Source organism: Teleopsis dalmanni, chromosome 1 (assembly GCF_002237135.1).
Source record: "Teleopsis dalmanni isolate 2A chromosome 1, ASM223713v2, whole genome shotgun sequence".
NCBI classification, from domain to species: Eukaryota; Metazoa; Arthropoda; class Insecta; order Diptera; family Diopsidae; genus Teleopsis; species Teleopsis dalmanni.
Genome location: NC_051846.1, coordinates 50,039,208 through 50,058,400, shown reverse-complemented (window position 1 = coordinate 50,058,400; position 19,193 = coordinate 50,039,208). Strand labels below are relative to the sequence as shown.

The 19,193-nt window shown below is 29.5% G+C and overlaps 2 protein-coding genes and 3 non-coding genes across 6 annotated transcripts; all 5 read left to right on the top strand.

The window, feature by feature from the left end:
* Positions 1 to 1,521: 1,521 nt before the first annotated feature.
* On the top strand, positions 1,522 to 6,490 carry LOC119669458 (serine/arginine repetitive matrix protein 1-like). 2 transcript variants are annotated; one of them, XM_038079355.1, is made up of 5 exons: positions 1,522 to 1,878; positions 2,299 to 3,602; positions 3,662 to 4,096; positions 4,607 to 5,166; positions 5,226 to 6,490. In XM_038079355.1, exons 1-5 carry the CDS (start codon positions 1,867 to 1,869, stop codon positions 6,410 to 6,412), a joined length of 3,498 nt encoding a protein of 1,165 aa, XP_037935283.1. In that variant the 5' UTR covers positions 1,522 to 1,866; the 3' UTR covers positions 6,413 to 6,490. The 2 variants fall into 2 exon arrangements, with proteins under 2 accessions (XP_037935283.1, XP_037935282.1); XM_038079354.1 differs by lacking the exon at positions 1,522 to 1,878 and adding an exon at positions 2,135 to 2,169.
* Positions 6,491 to 11,427: 4,937 nt separating this feature from the next.
* On the top strand, positions 11,428 to 14,432 carry LOC119669459 (40S ribosomal protein S4). The gene is made up of 5 exons (XM_038079356.1): positions 11,428 to 11,522; positions 11,830 to 12,088; positions 12,155 to 12,252; positions 12,402 to 12,573; positions 14,118 to 14,432. Exons 1-5 carry the CDS (start codon positions 11,520 to 11,522, stop codon positions 14,369 to 14,371), a joined length of 786 nt encoding a protein of 261 aa, XP_037935284.1. The 5' UTR covers positions 11,428 to 11,519; the 3' UTR covers positions 14,372 to 14,432.
* On the top strand, positions 12,635 to 12,773 carry LOC119673599. The gene has a single exon (XR_005252116.1). It is a non-coding gene; the product is annotated as a small nucleolar RNA psi28S-3327 (small nucleolar RNA).
* LOC119673601 lies at positions 13,209 to 13,349 on the top strand. The gene has a single exon (XR_005252118.1). It is a non-coding gene; the product is annotated as a small nucleolar RNA psi28S-3327 (small nucleolar RNA).
* Positions 13,391 to 13,532, top strand: LOC119673600. Its single transcript, XR_005252117.1, has one exon. It is a non-coding gene; the product is annotated as a small nucleolar RNA psi28S-3327 (small nucleolar RNA).
* Positions 14,433 to 19,193: the final 4,761 nt, after the last annotated feature.

The following is a 19,193-nucleotide window of genomic DNA, read 5'->3' as shown; positions in this document are numbered from 1 at the left end:
CACTTTCAGTGCAATTTTATATTTGATTGGTAAATCTGTACAACACTCGAGATTAATTTATAATACTCTAGATGTTTTGCCAGAGTAATAAGATTACCCTGAAATTAGCAGCTGTTTTATATGACGATAAATAGAGTGCAATTTGATTCGATATATGTATTTATTGAAAATATATAAATATCTACTAACACAAGAACAAAAATTTTAAATTACTCTTAAAATGTTCGATTAGTCAATAAAACTATAAAGTTCTAAAGTAAATGTGGATTGAATCCAGATTTACTAATCGATTTATTGTATCGATGAATTGAATTTATTATATTCTCATCAAAGTTAAATATCAGAATCAACATTTCAAAATTAATGAATTACTGAAGCATAAGGTTTGATCATTTTTTTTTTTTGTATTCGTTGTATTCGCTGAAATATCAGCTGATTTTTATTATTGTGAAGTGCTGCACAAAACTTAAAATAAATTTGAAATTTGGCGCATTTGAAAGACTAATAAACAGAAAAATAATAAAAGAAATAAAAAGTTAAATAACAAGTTTAACTTATATTTAAATTTTACTTTTATTGCAAAGTTGCTGCTTTTGTGTAAGACAAAACAAGAAAAACAAAATTAGCTGACTTGGTAGTTCAATTTTACAAAATTGCTGAAAAATAGAGTTATTATTTTATTACATTACGGAATAACGAGTTCACAAGCTACGTCTGAATAGCGTTTAAGTTTATATTTACAATTATCGCAGTTAATGAGCACATTTTTATATTTATTGCTGTAATTTTTACTTACAGACTTGTGAAAAAACAGCATTAAGTCTAGTTGAAACAAATTGGCATCACCATTAAAATATGTTAAATACTTTTTTTGACATATGTTTTTTGTTGTGTTGTATATTATATAAAATTTAAAAATTGTAAACACTGAAAATTAATTAGTTTAAATAAAAGAAAACAATATGAACATTAGAAGGGCAAAGATAAACATTTGTATCTTATATATTTAAATAAATTTATTTATTATGTATTTGAATTTATTAATAAAATGCTTCAATGATTTTAAGGGATGATTGGAATTTTGCAATATATTTCCAGTGAACATTCACAATAGACTAATTTTTGAATTTCGCTACACTAAAACTTAAGTCATAAACATTTTTGCAAATAAAATCCTACTCTGAAGATTTAAGAGCATTGTTGTTGCTTCGCATATTTCTTTTGTAAGTTGCGAGTTTTTGCTACTCTGCAAGAAAAAATTGTGCGAAAATATGCTCTGCCGTCTACACATTTTACGAGTTAATTACGATATTGTTAACGCACTGTTAAAACATTTTAACCTCTATAATGTATATAAAATATTTTTGCAGATAACAAACAAAATCAAAAATTCTTTTTTATTTTTATTTTGCAACTCTCGATACTCCGGTTGACTGCCACCTAGGTGTCATATTCCTTTCAGCAATTTAATATAGGCAATGCTCCTGCACTAACGAGTAATTCAACGAAAGAGGCAGCACTCGTTAATAGTTCTTCGTTGCGTCTCCATTTTGCACCGCGGCCGCATGAAAATTCTATAACTTATAGAAAATTTTGCAAACGTTTGCATTGCGAGGAAATCTAAAATAATATTGTTAATACTAGTTATTAACTCGCGGCATTCCGTAGAAAATTTTGCTATTTGGTGAAGTTCTTATAAAAATAGAATAAATAGCAAAACTTGCTGCTAGGAAGTATTGCAATTGTGGTTGCTGCGCTGCCGGGTGAATAAGGAATACAACAATTTTTTTTTTTGTAATGGAGAAAAGTGGATTTCAATAAAATAGATTTTTCAATTAATTAAACAGTTTCTTTATTCCAATCAAAATGATGTTTACAGTAAGTTTAAGATTAATTATTAAGAAAATTATATCGAAATAATTACATATGAATAATACAAAATATTTTAATTTACATAAATAATAAGTAGTCGACATATAATTCAATCATAAAATTCAAAAATCAGAAATATTTATAAAATTGAATGAAATATAAAATTTTTATCACTTAGTAGGCGTATCTTTATCTGAGAAATATTGCATTATTTGTATTTGAAGTTAGTGTGATTGTGTTAATTTTTACATATTCAGTAACCTCTTAAAAAAAATGGTGTATTATTGTTTAATAAAGGTTGTAATATTACAATTAATTAAAATAAATAATTAACTAGTTATAAATAATTGACTAGTTGCGATTTTTTGCCATAATATGTTTTTTTGCTAAATAACCAAAATATTAATTTCGATGAATTTCTTGCAGGGCACAAACCAACAACAAGATACTCGCTTCAGCGACAAGGAAAAAAAGCTTATGAAGCAAATGAAATTTGGGGATTGTCTAAATAAGCGTGTGGATATGTCGAAAGTAAAGCTGGATGTTTTGAGACCTTGGATAAGTAAAAAAATCACTGATATTCTTAACATCGAAGATGATGTTGTCGTGGAATTTGTGTATAATCAACTCGAGGAGGAGAAATTTCCTTGCCCAAAAAAGATGCAAATCAATATGACAGGTTTCCTCAATGGCAAGAATGCCCGTCAATTTATGGGAGAATTATGGTCTTTACTATTATCTGCTCAAGAAAGCGAAAGTGGTATACCAGCTGAGTTTATACAACAAAAAAAAGAAGAAATATTAAGAAGAGAAGATGAACTTAAGCATGAATCGTCTCGTCGTAATGATCACTCACGTTCACGTGATAGAGATAAAGATATTGATCGCGAAAAAAGAAGTGGTGGAAGAGAGCGTTCAGATGAAGTTATGTCACAGCGTGAACGAGAACAGCAATTACCATCCAATACATTAAGTGCTATAGAGCATGTAAGGTCGCAATTAGCTGCAAAATCAAGATCGGCTTCTACAGAACGAAATAATGTAGGTACTAATATTTCTAAAGATAAGCCAGGTGTTTTAGATAACGATGTAGCTAGTGTAGTAACTAGCAATAGAGATCGTTCGAAGTCTCCTAATTCTAGGTCTGCAGCTACAGAAACTGCTGCAACTAAAACGCGTAATCGTTCACCTCGTAAGCGAACAAGAGAGAGATCTATAGTACGGGGATCATCACGCGAAAGGTCATCCCCTAATCGCCGTCGTAATTCATCTCGAGATAGAAGAAGGTCATCTCGTTCACCTAGACGTCGTTCACCTGATCACAATAGACGTCGACGTAGCAATTCAAGAGATCGTGGTAATCGTCATCACCAATTGAATCGTAGAAAATCACGTTCAAATTCACCGGTGAAACGTCGAGATAATTCACGTAATGGAAATCAACGTTCATCAAATAGAAAATCTAGATCTAAATCTGCTGAAAAACGTAGGTATTCTCCCAAGCGTACATCTCCACGTAGAAAACGTTCAGGTTCGCGTAATTCTAATGCAGGCAAACCTATAAATGGGCATGAAGAAGTCAAAAAATCTGTTACAAAATTAGATGAAAAACCTGTGGAAAATAAAAAAGGAAAAAATAAATCGCCATCATTTAGTCGTAGTTCGAAGTCTCGTTCTTCATCGGTGGAGGTAAAGAGGAATAGAGTTTCCAAATCTAAATCGAGATCAAGGTAACAAGTAACTATACTTTATATTTTTTAAGTAGTACTAATTATTTTTTTCTAATCAGGTCAAATGGTAAAAAATCAAGAATGCCGCCGTCACGTCAACGTTCTAATAGGTCAGCTTCACGGTCCTCAGCTGGTTCAGCACCAAAAAATAAAACAAGGCGCTCGCGTTCTGCAAACACCAGCATTTCTTTGTCACCAGAACCGCGTAATGATGAATTTGAAATACGCAAAAATAAAAATAGTGTTCAAAAGAAACGGCAATATCGCAATAATCGCGATTCATCGGGAAGTTCCGTCGAGAGAGATGCTGGCAGGAGACAAAACGATGGAAGACGTAGAGATCCTCCTGGTAGGCGAATGATGTCACCCCGAGGAAAAAGTCCTCGTAATGATGGAGGAGGGCGAAATCAACGTTCGCGTTCACGACGACGATCGAAATCACGCAATAGATCTCGATCCCGTTCACCAATGCGTCGCTCACGCTCTCCAAGAAGGTAAGTGAAGATGGAAAATATTTTTTTATTTATTTGTGAAGATTTTATTGATTATTTTAATCAATTTATAATAACAAAAAAAGGAAATTTAGCTATAAATTATTTCAATACATTGGTTATATTTTTGTCTACAATATTATTCTAAGGGAATAATGAGTTGGTAAAAATTAATATAATAAAATGCATACAATAGCATTATAGTGAACATGAAAATTACTCCGCGGACTAATCCAATGTAATGCCGTAATGCTGTATAAATGTAACCATTAATTTTACATAAAGATTTACTACACTAGCGATAAGTACTTATTAGATTATGTTATTTATTCAAGTATTCTGAATACTATAGTTTTATGCCAGAAATGGTAGTGATTGGTATATTGCACTGCCCTATATATAATACATAAGCTTGATATTGTGAATTTTTTGTTCACCATTTCTATTGTTTCTCTGTTATTATACATTTTATAAATGTTAATGAAAATTTTTTTTTTTTGTTTTAATACACAGGTTTAATCGTCGCCGTTCTCCTAATCAATTTTACCGTGGACGTGGAAATAATAATCGTGGTCGCATGAATCAATGGCGTCGGAGTCCAAGTAGGAATCGTGGTGGTAATCAAGACAGGGGACGATTTGATAGACGGTATTCACCTCAACGACGATATTCAAGAGAAAGGCGCATGTCTCCAATGCAGAATCAATATAGAAAATTTTCACCTCAACGACGTTTTTCACCACAACCACAATTTAGAAATTCTCGATCTAGAGACAGACGTCCTAGTCCGCGTGATCGTCGTCCTTCATCTCCAATGCGTGCTTTGTCACGTGAACGTAATACTAATAGGTGGGATCAAAATAAAGCAGCGCAAAGGCCGCAAAAGCGTCGATCAACATCTGGAAGTTCAGATTGGGACCAAGATAATAATAGTCGCAAATCCGTTGAGCGGGAACCACCAATTAAAGCTAACGTACGTCGCGATCGCAGCTTAAGTCGATCTGTTGAACGAAAAATACCCGAACCTAGTCCTGTTGTTACAAAAAGTTTGAAAAATCGTGATGTGACTGGAGGTAATAACTGAAATAAGTTAAATTTGTTTTTAAACTATATTTATATTAATTATTTATAGATCACACATCTGTGGAATATTCGGTACCAGCAATTAAAACAATTGATTTAAGTAAAGAAGATAAAACTATTGAAGTACGCAAAACAAAACAGGAAGAAGAAAAACAAGAGATAGCACCGAAAAAACAAACAGCAACTAATGTGTTGAGGCAAAAAGATAGGTATAGTTCAAGTTTGTCTCGAACACCTTCACCATTCCTAAAGCCACATGAACGCGAACAGAATCCAAAAATGGCTACTAATACTGCTGCTGCCAATAAAAAGATTCAATCGAAAGCCAATGCGGAAGAAGAAAGTGATTCTAGCACAACCGATAGTTCTGCTGATAGCGATGAGGAAAGTGAAGAGGAAATGACACAACAAAAAATACAACCAAAGAACAGTAAATCTGATAAACGTGTTCAATCGAAAAAGGAGACTTCTTCGTCTAGTGACAGTGAGGATGAAAGTGAAGAAGAGAAACCCCGTAAAAAGGCAAACAATCAAACTGTTGCAACAAAAAGTCAATCCACACGAGGTAGTCAAAAGGATACCACAACAGAAGAAAAACAGCGTGAAATACCTGAAAAACGTAAAAATTTAGATATGGTAGAATCTACGGAATCATCGATTACTAAAAAGTTTAAAGGTTCGCATGATACTGTCTTGATTTCAAACACTTCCGCCGGCACTAAAACTGCTGTCCCTGTTACACGTTTTGAAATTAAAGACTCTAATTCAAGCGAGGAAAGTGTACAGGAACAAGAAAAGGTCCCAGCAAAATCTAAAGTGACAGCATCAGTAACGCGTAAAAGCAATGCATCAACATCAAATAGCAAAAAACAACGTCGCAATTCCTCCGATTCTGATGATGAACAAATTGCTAAGAAAAAGCGTAGGAAAGCAAAAAAATCTTCACGGAAGAGTACCGATGATGACAGTTCTTCAGATTCGGAACAAGAGCATAAAAAGAAAAAACATAAAAAACATAAGAAGCATAGCAAGAAAAATAAGAAGCATAAAAAACACAAGAAGAAGAGCAAAAAGGCTGAAAGCAGTTCTAGCAGTTCGGATGATGATGACGATGATGGAAAAGAATTTACTGACAAACCGAGTAGACTACCAACAACATTTGTAGGCGGTATAAATGACGATTTAGAAAAACAATTGCGCGAAAGAGCACTTAAATCTATGAAGAAGATTGATTGAAGATTGAAAATTGAAGACGCATTTGTTAAACATTTCTTTCTGAATTTATATCATTAAATGCATTAATCTTTTTGTTCATCTTCATAAGTTTTGTGTGACACACATCATTTTATATCCCTAAGATGTATTTTATGTGCAACAGGACAATTTTACTCTTGTCGTACTATATAGTAAACTATTTAATTTAATACTGATTTATAGAACAGAATAATTTTTAATAATTCTAATTTATTATCTCTATCGAAAGTGACGTTATTATATGAAAGCTATATAAATTTTATATGCTGGTAATAACATAAGTTAATGAATAATTTTTAACTATAAGAGCATGACGTTCGGTCGCTGTATTGTATTCCGCATAGTGAGTACAACAATATAATTTCTAATTCATATAGATAATATATATAAGGTAGAGTAACATTCATCATTACAAGTGTTTAAATAATTATAAATAAAAGTAAATAAAGACAAGTTACAATTTTATTAAATATTATACATAGAGAATGGAAATATTAATAGTTATAATTTTTCTTTATGTAGCTACCATATTGAAGTTGGAGCAGAATATGATGAGAGATATGAATTGCTTCGATATAAAAACGAAAATGTGCAAGCTTAAATGAAATGGTAAAATAATATATATTTCATTTTAAATAACAGTTATTATTTGTTTATGTCTTTTTTTAATTAAAGATTTTTCATTTATTTATTGTTTTTTTTATACCATTTTTGCACATCGAAGGTTTTATAAATTGGAATAAAACATCGGCACTGATTTTCGAAAGGCTTTATTTGCAATTTTTATACTGTGATATATGTGAAAACTAAACTATTCATCATAACATTAAGGCTACTGTTTCCGGAATAGTAATGAAGTATTTCTTTGGAAAGATACTATTGGAAATATATTCTAAGGATTTCTTAATGAATAAGGTTACATTTATAATATCTACATTCAATGTATATTAAATTAAATTAATTTAATTTCATTAATGCTATTTTAAATATTTATTATTTCCCATAAACTATAATTATACATATATATATGTGTATATATTGATTAATCAACAAAATTTATAATGTATGATATTTTTATGGTATGAGACATAGTGCAAATAATGTATTGGGTGTTACAAAGATTGCTACTATATTGCAGGGGTAAGTAAAGCTGTCTTCTTTAATCTCTAAAATAAAAATGTTAAGTTAATGAAAAAGTTCCATGTACATACAAAATGATATTAAAAATTGAATAGAGTTTAAATCTTATTCATTTTTATTATTGCAGTTAGTGCGAATTCTTATATCAAGTTAATTCGATTATCTTATTAACGATAAGACAACATATTAGAATAAAATAAAATAGAAATTTGTAAGAAGTAACTTTTTTCGAATAAGTTAACGAACTGGAGACATCGTTGATCATTTAGTTGCATTAATTCATAAAGGGTGTGAGAATCCATTAAAGTGAAAGTCGCAAATGCAGTCGAGATAGATGTTGTGAACACTCTCTCAAGCAGGAACATATGGTCAGTAAACTTGTGTTTGTTTAAGAGGGATGTATGGTCAAAACAGGTTAAGTTGTACCGAATAATGGTAAACAAATTTTTGAAAAATTATTCATCCATGAAGAGTGTCTGTTAAACAGAGGCATATTCGATAGTATAAATTAAAAAAAAAAAAGGAAAGGAAATAATTAAAAAAAAAATTAAATTAAAATTTCCACTATTTGTATAGTAATAGCAATTTGTAATTTTGCTTTCTGGAAATAAAATAGATCTGAGTTTATGTTTGCCACTACATTTAGAAGAAATATACAGCAAATATAAGACATATTTTATACCTTAATAAGTCTAAAAAAACAGAAATATAACGGTATATTTTAATATGATTTTTATCATCAAATGTATAATATATGAAATAATGAAAAATAAAAATTTATTTTATATAAACAATTCAATCAAGATATTTAGTTTAAATAGAAAAAATATTAACAGATGTTAAGAAAATATGTTTAATGGTAACATATGGAAAGGGGTTGGTACAAAACAAACATATGGAAGAGGATTGAATAAAAAACAAGAGTTTTTTTCAGTGTAATTTAATCGATACATTCAAGTTAAAAGTCAACGTTGGAGATAAAAAAATGAATAAGATATTTAATTATATTTGATACTAACATAATATTTAGTTATAATTTATTAATAAGAAATTTTTAAATCGCAAAATAACTATTAGAATGAATATTTCATTTAATATTTATTAATATTATATATTAGTAATATATGAGAAGTAACTTTTTCTCGATTTTATGCAAGTATTTCACAAATATATTAAGTTACGACACAGTTCGAAGATAAACCCTTTCGATTGCCTTAGTATTTAATTAAAAAATAAATGTTAAGCGATATATAATGTTAAGAGCAAGGTTTCTTAAATTAGTTTGGGATTAATCAAGTTTCTTAAGAGTTGACTTAACTCATATTGTAAAAGCAAACCTTGTTAATATCTGTGCCGAAGGATAAAGAACTCCTTTCAATAACTACTTTCGTTGTAGTGGATTAGAGTAAAGATAGAAAAACGTGACTCATGAACTATGTACATAAAACGACACGATACCGATTTTTAGAGTCGCGAATGGACAATGAAAGTTTGTATATTTCGATAATAAGTATGTATATGTATTGATAGAGCTAAGTTATTGCGATGTGGGACTTAAAACACATTATGAAAAACGCTACCAAATATAATATTGACATTATAGACATTACTTTTTTTTTAAACAACAGTGGTTTACTCATCAAAAATGGAGGCATGTTAATCTGAATCTGTCCTCTACACTGGCTAGAAGTTGGAAAAATTTTTGCACATCTCCTTGAGTCAATTTTTTTTAGAGTGGTAGTGGGTTGCGACTAGTGTTATCATTTTGTGTAATATATTATGAATATATGCAATTTGAATATACTTGTTCAAAGGTGCTTAAAAAAAACTACACGCTTACTCATCCACTATTTATGGTTTTCAAGAAGTTATGTAAAGGGCTTCAGTTCTTAAGTGAAATTGATTTTGCAATAATGTATATTTGCCTTTACTAACAATTTTACTTTTTAAATAATTATTTATCAGTTTACAATGTTAAAAATAATTATTTTTCACGTAATACATTGGATGATCTAAACCAGGACTGTTCAGACTAGATAAGAACGCGGGCCAATACAAATCACTGAATAGCTTGGACGGCTGCAGAAATAAATATATACCTTTATAATTTCTTTGAAGAAAAATAAAATAGGCGATAATATTAAATTTAGTTTTACTACTTATTCATTAATTTATCTTTTACAATTCTATCAGCATTATTAATTATAGTTGGATACCAGTTTTTTGAATCAGTTGTACAAGCGTAATAAATTATTTAAAACATTTTAATTAATTTATTTGGCATACCATTAAAAAAATAATATAATACTATGTTACTAAAATATAACAAAAAAAAATTTGTGGGCCGCACAAATATTGACCGTGGGCCGTGCTGTGGACAGCCTTGATCTAAAGTACGTAACGTTTCTTAAAATCATATAAAAGTTTATACTTATTAACAGTTAATATTACTTATATTCGTCGAATATACGTATTCTTTAAAGATAAGCAGAATTAAAGGAGAAAAATAACTGGCAGATATATTAATTTCTACAAAATCAATAAAAGCATCTATCGGTTTGAATAGTCGTATTAAACAAATGCTTGAAGTGTTATAACAATTCCATCTTTTATATCAACATCTTAATTACTAATTAAAAATTTTACAGCAATTTCTGGGACTGAGATATATATCCTTTTTTTTCAACTTCAGAAAAAAAAGGATTGAATAGATTTCCTTATAATATCGAAACAGTATGGCAACCATTTTTTGTGTAGTTACCATACTAGAATGTTTCCAGACAGCATTTTTCTCCAATAATTGTGTTTCGACAGAAGGTGTTTTTGGTGGCTCGCAAGTATGGCAAAAAACAGCAAGCTGCTGGCCTATACTGGCTGAAATGTACGCAGAACAATATTATTTTATCTATTTAGACCATTAGTTGTTTACTGGCCAAACGCTTCGGCTTGTAAAGAAAAAGTGTTACTAACGCAATAAAGGGAACTATTGTGAACCTTCATTGGAAACTCCAATGACTATTGTCACATATGTAAACAAAAATTCAAACAAAATTTAAAAATTTCATTAATTTGAAAATTGAGAACAAAGTAAAATTTCAGTGTTTTATTTTGAAATTTTCTACATTCTTGCCAGTCAGAATTTAATTCTAGAGTGTACTAAATCGAAGAGATTAATCAACTCTTGAAACTTTGTAGATATACGTTTATACTTTTTGGTTTCTTTAGATCGCTTACTTGACTGCGAAATTGCACAACCTTTCGTACTTTGTTTTCGGATTGTGAGTTGTGGATATTTGCATAAAACTTTAGCAACATTTTCATTTTTCGCCTTAATTTTGCTGTGAAAGGAAATTTCAAAATTTCCAGCATTCTTAATATTGCATTAAGTTCACTATTCAATTTTATATTTTATATTAATTGTTTATTTTTGTATAAACTGTATGAAACATTTGTTTTTTGTAAAAACATAACGTTTGACAGATTGTAACAGAGATGCTAGTATGTCACTTAGCGACTTTAAGCAAGCGATTTGTTGTTTTTGTCACACATTGGAGCTACCAAATACACGTAATGTTCATGTTTGTATTTACAACTTTAAACGTTAAGTACATGCTGTTTTTACAAATATTTGAAAAAATGTTTTTCATTTATATTGACCAAATAAGGTCCTATTTTTTTATTGTGCAAACATAAATTATAATAATATATTGCTATTGATATTACTTAAAAACTTTATATATTTTAATATATATAATTAGTCCAATAATTAGTACAATATATGTAGTTGATTTTATTTGTTTGTCACATATAATAAATTCAAAATTTATTGAACACTATTGTGAATGTGTACGAAAAATTCCACTGCACGATAAATACACGAACTGTCAAAACAAATGTCAAACGAGTAGACATCCGGCCATCTTCCTTTCTTTTTTTTGTATCTTACAAGATGGTAAGTGCACTAAAATTTCGTCGTTTAATTTCGCTGCCATCATTGTGTACAATAAAATAATCTATCAACAAATGTTACTGTTAATATACATAATATATGAACTGTGTTACATGAGTTATATTTTATACAGTTATGTGATATTACCGACAAAATTTGTGAAACGAAGTTTGTTGTTGATTTCGTGAAGTTGAAAAAATTGATATTGTAAACTTTAATAATTGTTGATTATAAGGCAGTTGAAATCAAAGACGATTAGTGAAAATCTATTCAAAAATGCGCTTATTAAAAGTGTATGTTATTGTTTTAGGCTCGAGGTCCAAAGAAACATTTGAAGCGTTTAGCAGCCCCAAAGGCATGGATGTTGGACAAATTGGGGGGTGTATTTGCACCTCGTCCATCAAGCGGCCCACATAAACTAAGAGAATCTTTGCCCTTGATGATTTTCTTGAGAAATCGTCTAAAGTATGCACTTAATGGCGCTGAAGTGACAAAAATTCTTATGCAGCGTCTTATCAAAGTTGACGGTAAAGTACGTACCGATCCAACTTATCCAGCCGGTTTCATGGGTAAGTTCTAATTACTAATTCTTTAATACACAACAACTAATTATAATGTGAAACTTATTTATTTAGATGTTATTACTATCGAAAAAACTGGTGAATTCTTCCGTTTGGTATATGATGTTAAAGGACGTTTTACCATTCATCGTATCTCTAACGAAGAATCAAAGGTGGGTTTATATGATATAATGTGATGTGTGTAGGGCCAAGTGCTAAAATTTTTTTATATCGAATATTTCTAGTGTTTAAATCAATTTTACTTTTGTAATTATTGAAATTCTTTGTGAGAATAAAATATAATTTTTTTTTGTGTTTTTAGTACAAATTGTGCAAAGTAAGGAAGACACAATTGGGAGCTAAAGGTGTTCCATTCGTTGTTACACACGACGGTCGTACCATCCGTTACCCCGATCCTTTGATCAAGGCCAACGATACTGTTCAAGTTGATATTGCAAGTGGCAAAATTACTGATATCATCAAGTTTGATTCCGGTAAGATTTACCAAAATAAACTAGCAATGTATTAGGATATGGAGTAGAAAAATTGTATTATGTGTTGGCTTGTCGAAGACCATTATTCATGTAGCATACAGATGGTGGTTCAAAAAAAGCCTATAGAAATTTTTTGTTACGACGGTCACTGTATGCCTTGTTTTACGGTATTTCGGTAACTTTTACGTTCAATGACATTTAAATTTAAATTGTAATTAATAATTATTGTAACTGTAATTAATTATAGTTATAATTAATAGTAATTATAGTTATTAGTTAATAGTAATTAATAATAATTATAGTTAATAACATATATAATTAATAATTATAAATAATAATGATTATAATAAATAATAATTATAATTAATTATAATTATAATTAATAATAATTATAATTAATATTAATTATAATTAATAATAATTATAATTAATAATAATTATTATTAATAATACTTAATAATTATAATTAATAATTATAATTAATAATACTTATAATAAATAATTATAATTAATAATAATTATAATTAATTCAATATGATTAATTAAATATAAATTAAATATAATTAATTAATTGTAATTAACAATTATAATTAATATTAATTAGTCTACCAATTAAATGTAAAATTGCTGAAACTTTTTTGGCTGATCGAAGACCATTAACTATGAACACTTCAGGTTGTGGTTCAAAAGCAAGCCTATAATAATGTTTTGTTACGACGGTCACTGTTTGCCTAGTATTTACGGTAATTCGGTAACTTTTACGTTCAATAACATATCAATTTTAATATATATATATAGATATTTGATTTCTCCAAACTTTTTGGCTGATCGAAGACCATTAACTATGAGCACTTCAGGTTGTGGTTCAAAAACCAAGCCTAAAATAATGTTTTGTTACGACGGTCACTGTTTGCCTAGTATTTACGGTAATTCGGTAACTTTTACGTTCAATTACATATTAAATTTAATATATTTAAATAAGAAATTTAAGTTTTCAAAGTTTTTGGCTGATTGAAGATCATTAACTATGATAAAACTAGGTAATGGTTAAAAGAGCAAGCCTAAAAAAATGTTTTGTTACGACGGTCACTGTTTACCTAGTATTTACGGTAATTCGGTAAATTTTACGTTCAATAACAGTAAATAACTGTATTATGAAAGCTATTTTTAATTAAGTGAAATTTGTGAACTTTAAGTTCATCAAGGCGAACAAACGCATAAACCACTGCTATATAAATGCCTTTTAATAATTATTGTTTTATTGTAATAAATATATTATACAATATTTAGTTGCAAACATTTCCGCAGATATGTTTATTGAAAATAAATTGAGTATTCATAAATTATATTCTTTTATCTATTTTTGTTATTAGATGTACATATTTTTTTACAATAGATAATATGTCATAAAAATTAAGTTTATATTCTATTTATATTGTATTTTATCTTAGTTTTGTTTTAAGATTTTTTAAATCTCTATATAGTTGTTTAAGTACATTTAAAATAAGGAAAAAAAAACTTATTTCTCTTTTTATATATTTCAGGTAATTTGTGCATGATTACTGGAGGTAGAAATTTAGGTCGTGTCGGTTCAGTTGTGAACCGTGAAAGACATCCAGGTTCTTTCGATATTGTACATGTTAAAGATTTGAATGGACACGTTTTTGCCACCAGATTGAGCAACGTTTTCATAATTGGCAAGGGTCACAAGCCCTACATTTCTTTGCCAAAGGGCAAGGGTGTCAAATTAAGTATTGCCGAAGAACGTGACAGGCGTTTAGCAGCAAAAACCCACTAAATGTTTTATATGAAAACAATTAAATTTTAAAGAAATAAAAATTAAAAAACTGTAATAATAATTGGATATAGAAATTATTATTTCTTGTTATAAACTGCATCTCTGAGGAAATCAATGTCTTTAGTTCGGTTTCTATGTAAACAGTGGAGCTTTGACTTAACACTAAGTAATTTTTATTGGAACAGCGACGTTTAAAAATATTTCATTTCGGTTATTGCATAGGTAACAAGACTGATACATCATTTAACAAATTCAGTATGAAGTCTTGACATGAAACTTAATTAATTCATTTTAACTTATGTTAACACGTTGAAGACCGCATTGAAAAATCTTATTTCTCACATAGGGACCGGTATTTTTTATTGTTAATTACGTATATTGATTTTATTTAAAATAAGTCGTTTTTAAATGAGGCTGTTAACCGACGACGAATGGACTACTGTACATAGATTGAATTTAAATCATGCCCACTGATGTACAAGCGGTACTCAAGTAAAACATATCGTGTGCCCACCCGTGAGCACGCGGGCCGGTAATGTTACGGATTGACCCACCGGTGGGCATGCGGTCTTTAACGTGTAAAGATGTTATTTAGGGATAAGCAAACTTAAGGAGGCGAAGCGACATTGATATATCTATAGAAAAATATAGAAAAATAATAAATATTTCCTATAAAAGAGATGACGTAGCCTAAGCTACATCTTGCCTCTTATAACGACAGGTATCTGTTCAATTGTTCCGCTTAATATACATACAGTGCTCGGGTTATGTGTGACTTCTTTACATGAAAAAGCGATATTTCTAAGTAATCGTACGAGTTCGATTTAATCTCTCTTCACACCACCCTTGAAACTCTGGAAACACGAGCTGATTCAGCAACAACTTTAGATTCGACCGTCTAAGATGGACAGGCAGCCTAGAGAGATGTATTTCTCTCTAGGGATTTAAGATTATACTAAGTATTGTTTTTATGATAAATCTAAGTATAAATAAAAAAATGTTTCATGCCATCAGTAATATGTCGGACAGATGCTGAGGTTATATAGCGATGTATATATATAAATAAGTGGTTGTGTGTATATGATTGATTCTAGTAGATGTTAAAAAATATATCAGCTTTGTTATTCAAAGAAGAAACTTGTGTGATGTAGGTTCGGATTAAATTTAGGGTAGATGATGGATTTTAACGTAAGAGATAATTAAGTAATTTAGCGACATAAATAAATTTAGTCAATGTTGGACGGGTATGGTTATAGTGCTCAATTATATCAAACAATTATCATATCTGATATGTTTTTAGGTGTTTGAAATGGTCTAAACCCAGTTCAAAGCTGATCGTATTTTTAAGAATGCTTGGATTTTATAATAAATGAATATTTTTTATAATTATTTAAGAGACACGAGAGCTTATTTATCAATGAATTGAAGGTTATTTGCAATGATATTAAGTTCAGTGTATTAAAATTTATTGAGAATTTCACTATTTGAGTAAACCATACAAATTAAGAGAAGATAAAGAACAATCTGATAACATGTACAAGTCGTATATAATATGCATACATATTATATAATATCATATATGTATGATCACAATTGTTGCCATAATGGTATGTCAGAGAATACAGAGAAAAATGTCATATATTGGAGTTTTCACTGCCCAGTGCTTGCCAAAAGGCATCTCTTCATTTCAGATTTTTCTCAAGTGTCTATCTGATATCCTCAATGTGGGCAGTGAAGACAATATCTATTAAATAAAATAGATGGTTTCTAGTCCAGAATATTATAATATAGTTCATCGCACTTCTTGGTTCCGCCTGTGAATTTACCCAAGATTTGTTATATTGCATTAGTAAACAGAAAAACCGAACATAAATTGTTTGTGAAGGCATGAATCGATTTCAAAGGTTTATGGAAATTCAAGCAACTCGGGCCAATAACGAAATTGGCAGGCTTTTCGACTCGAACACATCTGTATTTAAATTAATAATTGACTACTTATCTGGATATGTTATTAACTAACATCTTTTCAAAATGGAATGGCGCTGATACTTTCAGTGTTTTCTAATATGTAAAGCGAAACATCCGTTATCTCATTTTCATCATCCGTTCGTCTGTTCTCTAATTATTAGCAAAAATATTCAACACCTCCACTTAATTTTCATTGAATCCAATGAGGTCTAGAGTCTTAAACGAATTAATATTGTTATGCTTATCCATAACTTTATTTACTATTTAGTTAAGAAGACTTTGTTTAGGATAACTCAATATACCATATATGCATAGCTTTCCATTGTCCTTTCTAATAATAATAGTCTTCGATTTAATATATGCAAGTCATTTTATATAGTTACATGACTGCTGAAGAAATGTAGTGCGTTACAATAATTGACTACAGAATAATCACCATTTATTTAATTTCCTTGTTTTCAAACGATATATTTTATAACATCTGACACATCATATATTATTTTGATTCCTTAAATGAAGTTAAAAACTGGATTTAGGTGATATAATTTGTTCATAATTTCGGATTTGTAGTTTTATAACTAAAACAAGATATTTTTAAAAAAATGAAGTACTTTTACCAGAGTTTAAAAAAATGTGTAGAGTATATGCAATCTTGCACATAGACGTAGTCAGAAAGCAGGTAGGGGCAAGGAAAAATTATTGTAATTATAGAAAGGCAGAAATTATTTATATATTAACAAATTTAATTTTATTTAAATAAAATACTATACATCTCAATGCGAAATAGTTTTTTATTGTTGTAGACACTATTTAGACATACGTAACTCCATCTATATGAGTAACCACTTTTAAGGGTGACTCATTATCCAAAGCAATATTAAAACTTTGTATGAGAGGTTTTTATACTAGAGGGGCCAGAGTATTGACGACGTCAAAAATTTCTAGAAGCTTTATCGAATGGAATTCAATTACCTTTAGGAGTTTTATCACAAATATAAAAATATGCGCCAGAAACATAGTAATAATCAACGTTCTTAGAAAACAATATGATAAAAAGAATTATTAACCAATGTATAAACCCACATGTCAGAGGAGGCGATATTTTGCTTCAACGCGATATGAATGTACCTATACCTTTATGATCGGACAAAACTTGCAAACTATAGAAAACAATAATCCATTTAATTCCAAGTTTAATTCGCAAACATATATCTGCTTTAAATGTATTGTTACTCGTAAATGTATTAAGAATGTCGCTAGAATGGTTTGGGTGATATAATAAATATGACAAACGTATTTAAAGAAATTGATTGTGTAATAACAGAAAATGTACTTGATTGTCACTAAAATACAAGACAACACTATTTCTGAAATATGATCCAAAGTTAAAATCAACTACACGGCTATTCACAATACAATAAATACGGGAATCCAAAGAAATACGGGAAATACCAAAGAAGGGTGATGCTGTAGACTGCAACAACTACAGAGGCATAATTTTACTTCTCACATTTAAATCGATTATACTGATTATGTATATCTAATGCTAATGATTTAGAAAGCTGTCTAAGAGAAAACCAATATGGCTTTAACACAAATAGTTTTCGTAATGATCTTGTAAATACGATACAGATTATATTCTAACATTGTAATGAATTTCAATAGTCATTGTAAGTGGATCTTATTCAAAAAAGCATTCGATCGGCTTAAATCGTTCGATTCTGCCTTTTTATGAAATGCATGTAGGATTGTCAAAAATTTATATTTAGTATTTAATATGCTTGGCTAATTTTCCTTAACAGTAGTCTTTATTTTAGTCAGCGAAAATGTTAGAGCATTAGCATCGGATATCGGGTTGCACTTCTCCTTCCAATCGAATAGATGTTAGAATCTGTGCCATCATTAACATATCTTGAAAGCATTACAACAAATCAAAGCAGAGTAAAAGAATATGTTATCAGAACCAATAAAGCGAAAGGCGCTTTTATTCTCTTATTCTCTCCATATATCTACCTCGAAAGATACAGTGATCCTATATACACCACGAAGAGTCTACGAAGAGTCTAGCGACCCCAGATTCAGAAAGACAAAAGGGACTAAAAAGATGATTTAACGATATTTTGTAACAAACACTGACGTAAAATCCTGTAGCTTATAGGAGCCCGTTGCGCTGATAATAACTTGAAGAAAAACAGACTCACTATGCTCCATCTAGGAGAACATAATCGGAAACACACATACATAAATTAATCCAAAACCGCTCTTTTTATATTGATTAATTCAGTTGTATACATTTTAGACACCTTTCCATATTACCCCTTTGTCTACACACATGGTCTTGCATAAAAAAAGCTAGTTAACTTGATTTACCATATTAAAATAAGTTTTTTTTATTTTTTTTTTTAAAATTTTATTAAATAATGATATAAAATCATAATTAAAACAACAAAAATTAAAAGATTTGTTCCGTGATTTATTTCAGTTTTAACAATTTTCAGCTTAACAGTAGGTGAACGAGTTTATGTACAAGAAAAAAACTGAAAATAAAATTTAATAAATTGAAATTACTTACACTCAAAGAAAAAATATGTATTTTAAAAAATAGATATAATGACGTATGTTTTATGACACTTTTATCACATGAGTATTCACATATGTACATATAGTATGTAAGTATGTATGTAAATTGGCGAAATATTATGATGTCAAAAAGAGGAAGGATATATATGATGAGAGTGATAGGCTTTCGGATAAATAAATTTTTTTATGCATAATGTGTATGTATAAAAGATTATGTTATGTATGTATATATTTATACATATGTACAGGTATATGTATAATGAGAGTTTTTGAA

What these genes read in the sequence shown, in the direction of transcription:
- LOC119669458 (XM_038079354.1), top strand. Translation starts at nt 2,146, where the DNA reads ATGGTGTATTATTGTTTAATAAAG. An exon ending in CGCTCACGCTCTCCAAGAAG is followed by an intron (nt 4,097 to 4,606) that starts GTAAGTGAAGAT and finishes TTTAATACACAG; the next exon opens with GTTTAATCGTCGCCGTTCTC. An exon ending in AAATCGTGATGTGACTGGAG is followed by an intron (nt 5,167 to 5,225) that starts GTAATAACTGAA and finishes AATTATTTATAG; the next exon opens with ATCACACATCTGTGGAATAT.
- LOC119669459 (XM_038079356.1), top strand. An exon ending in TCTCTAACGAAGAATCAAAG is followed by an intron (nt 12,253 to 12,401) that starts GTGGGTTTATAT and finishes TTGTGTTTTTAG; the next exon opens with TACAAATTGTGCAAAGTAAG. An exon ending in TATCATCAAGTTTGATTCCG is followed by an intron (nt 12,574 to 14,117) that starts GTAAGATTTACC and finishes TATATATTTCAG; the next exon opens with GTAATTTGTGCATGATTACT.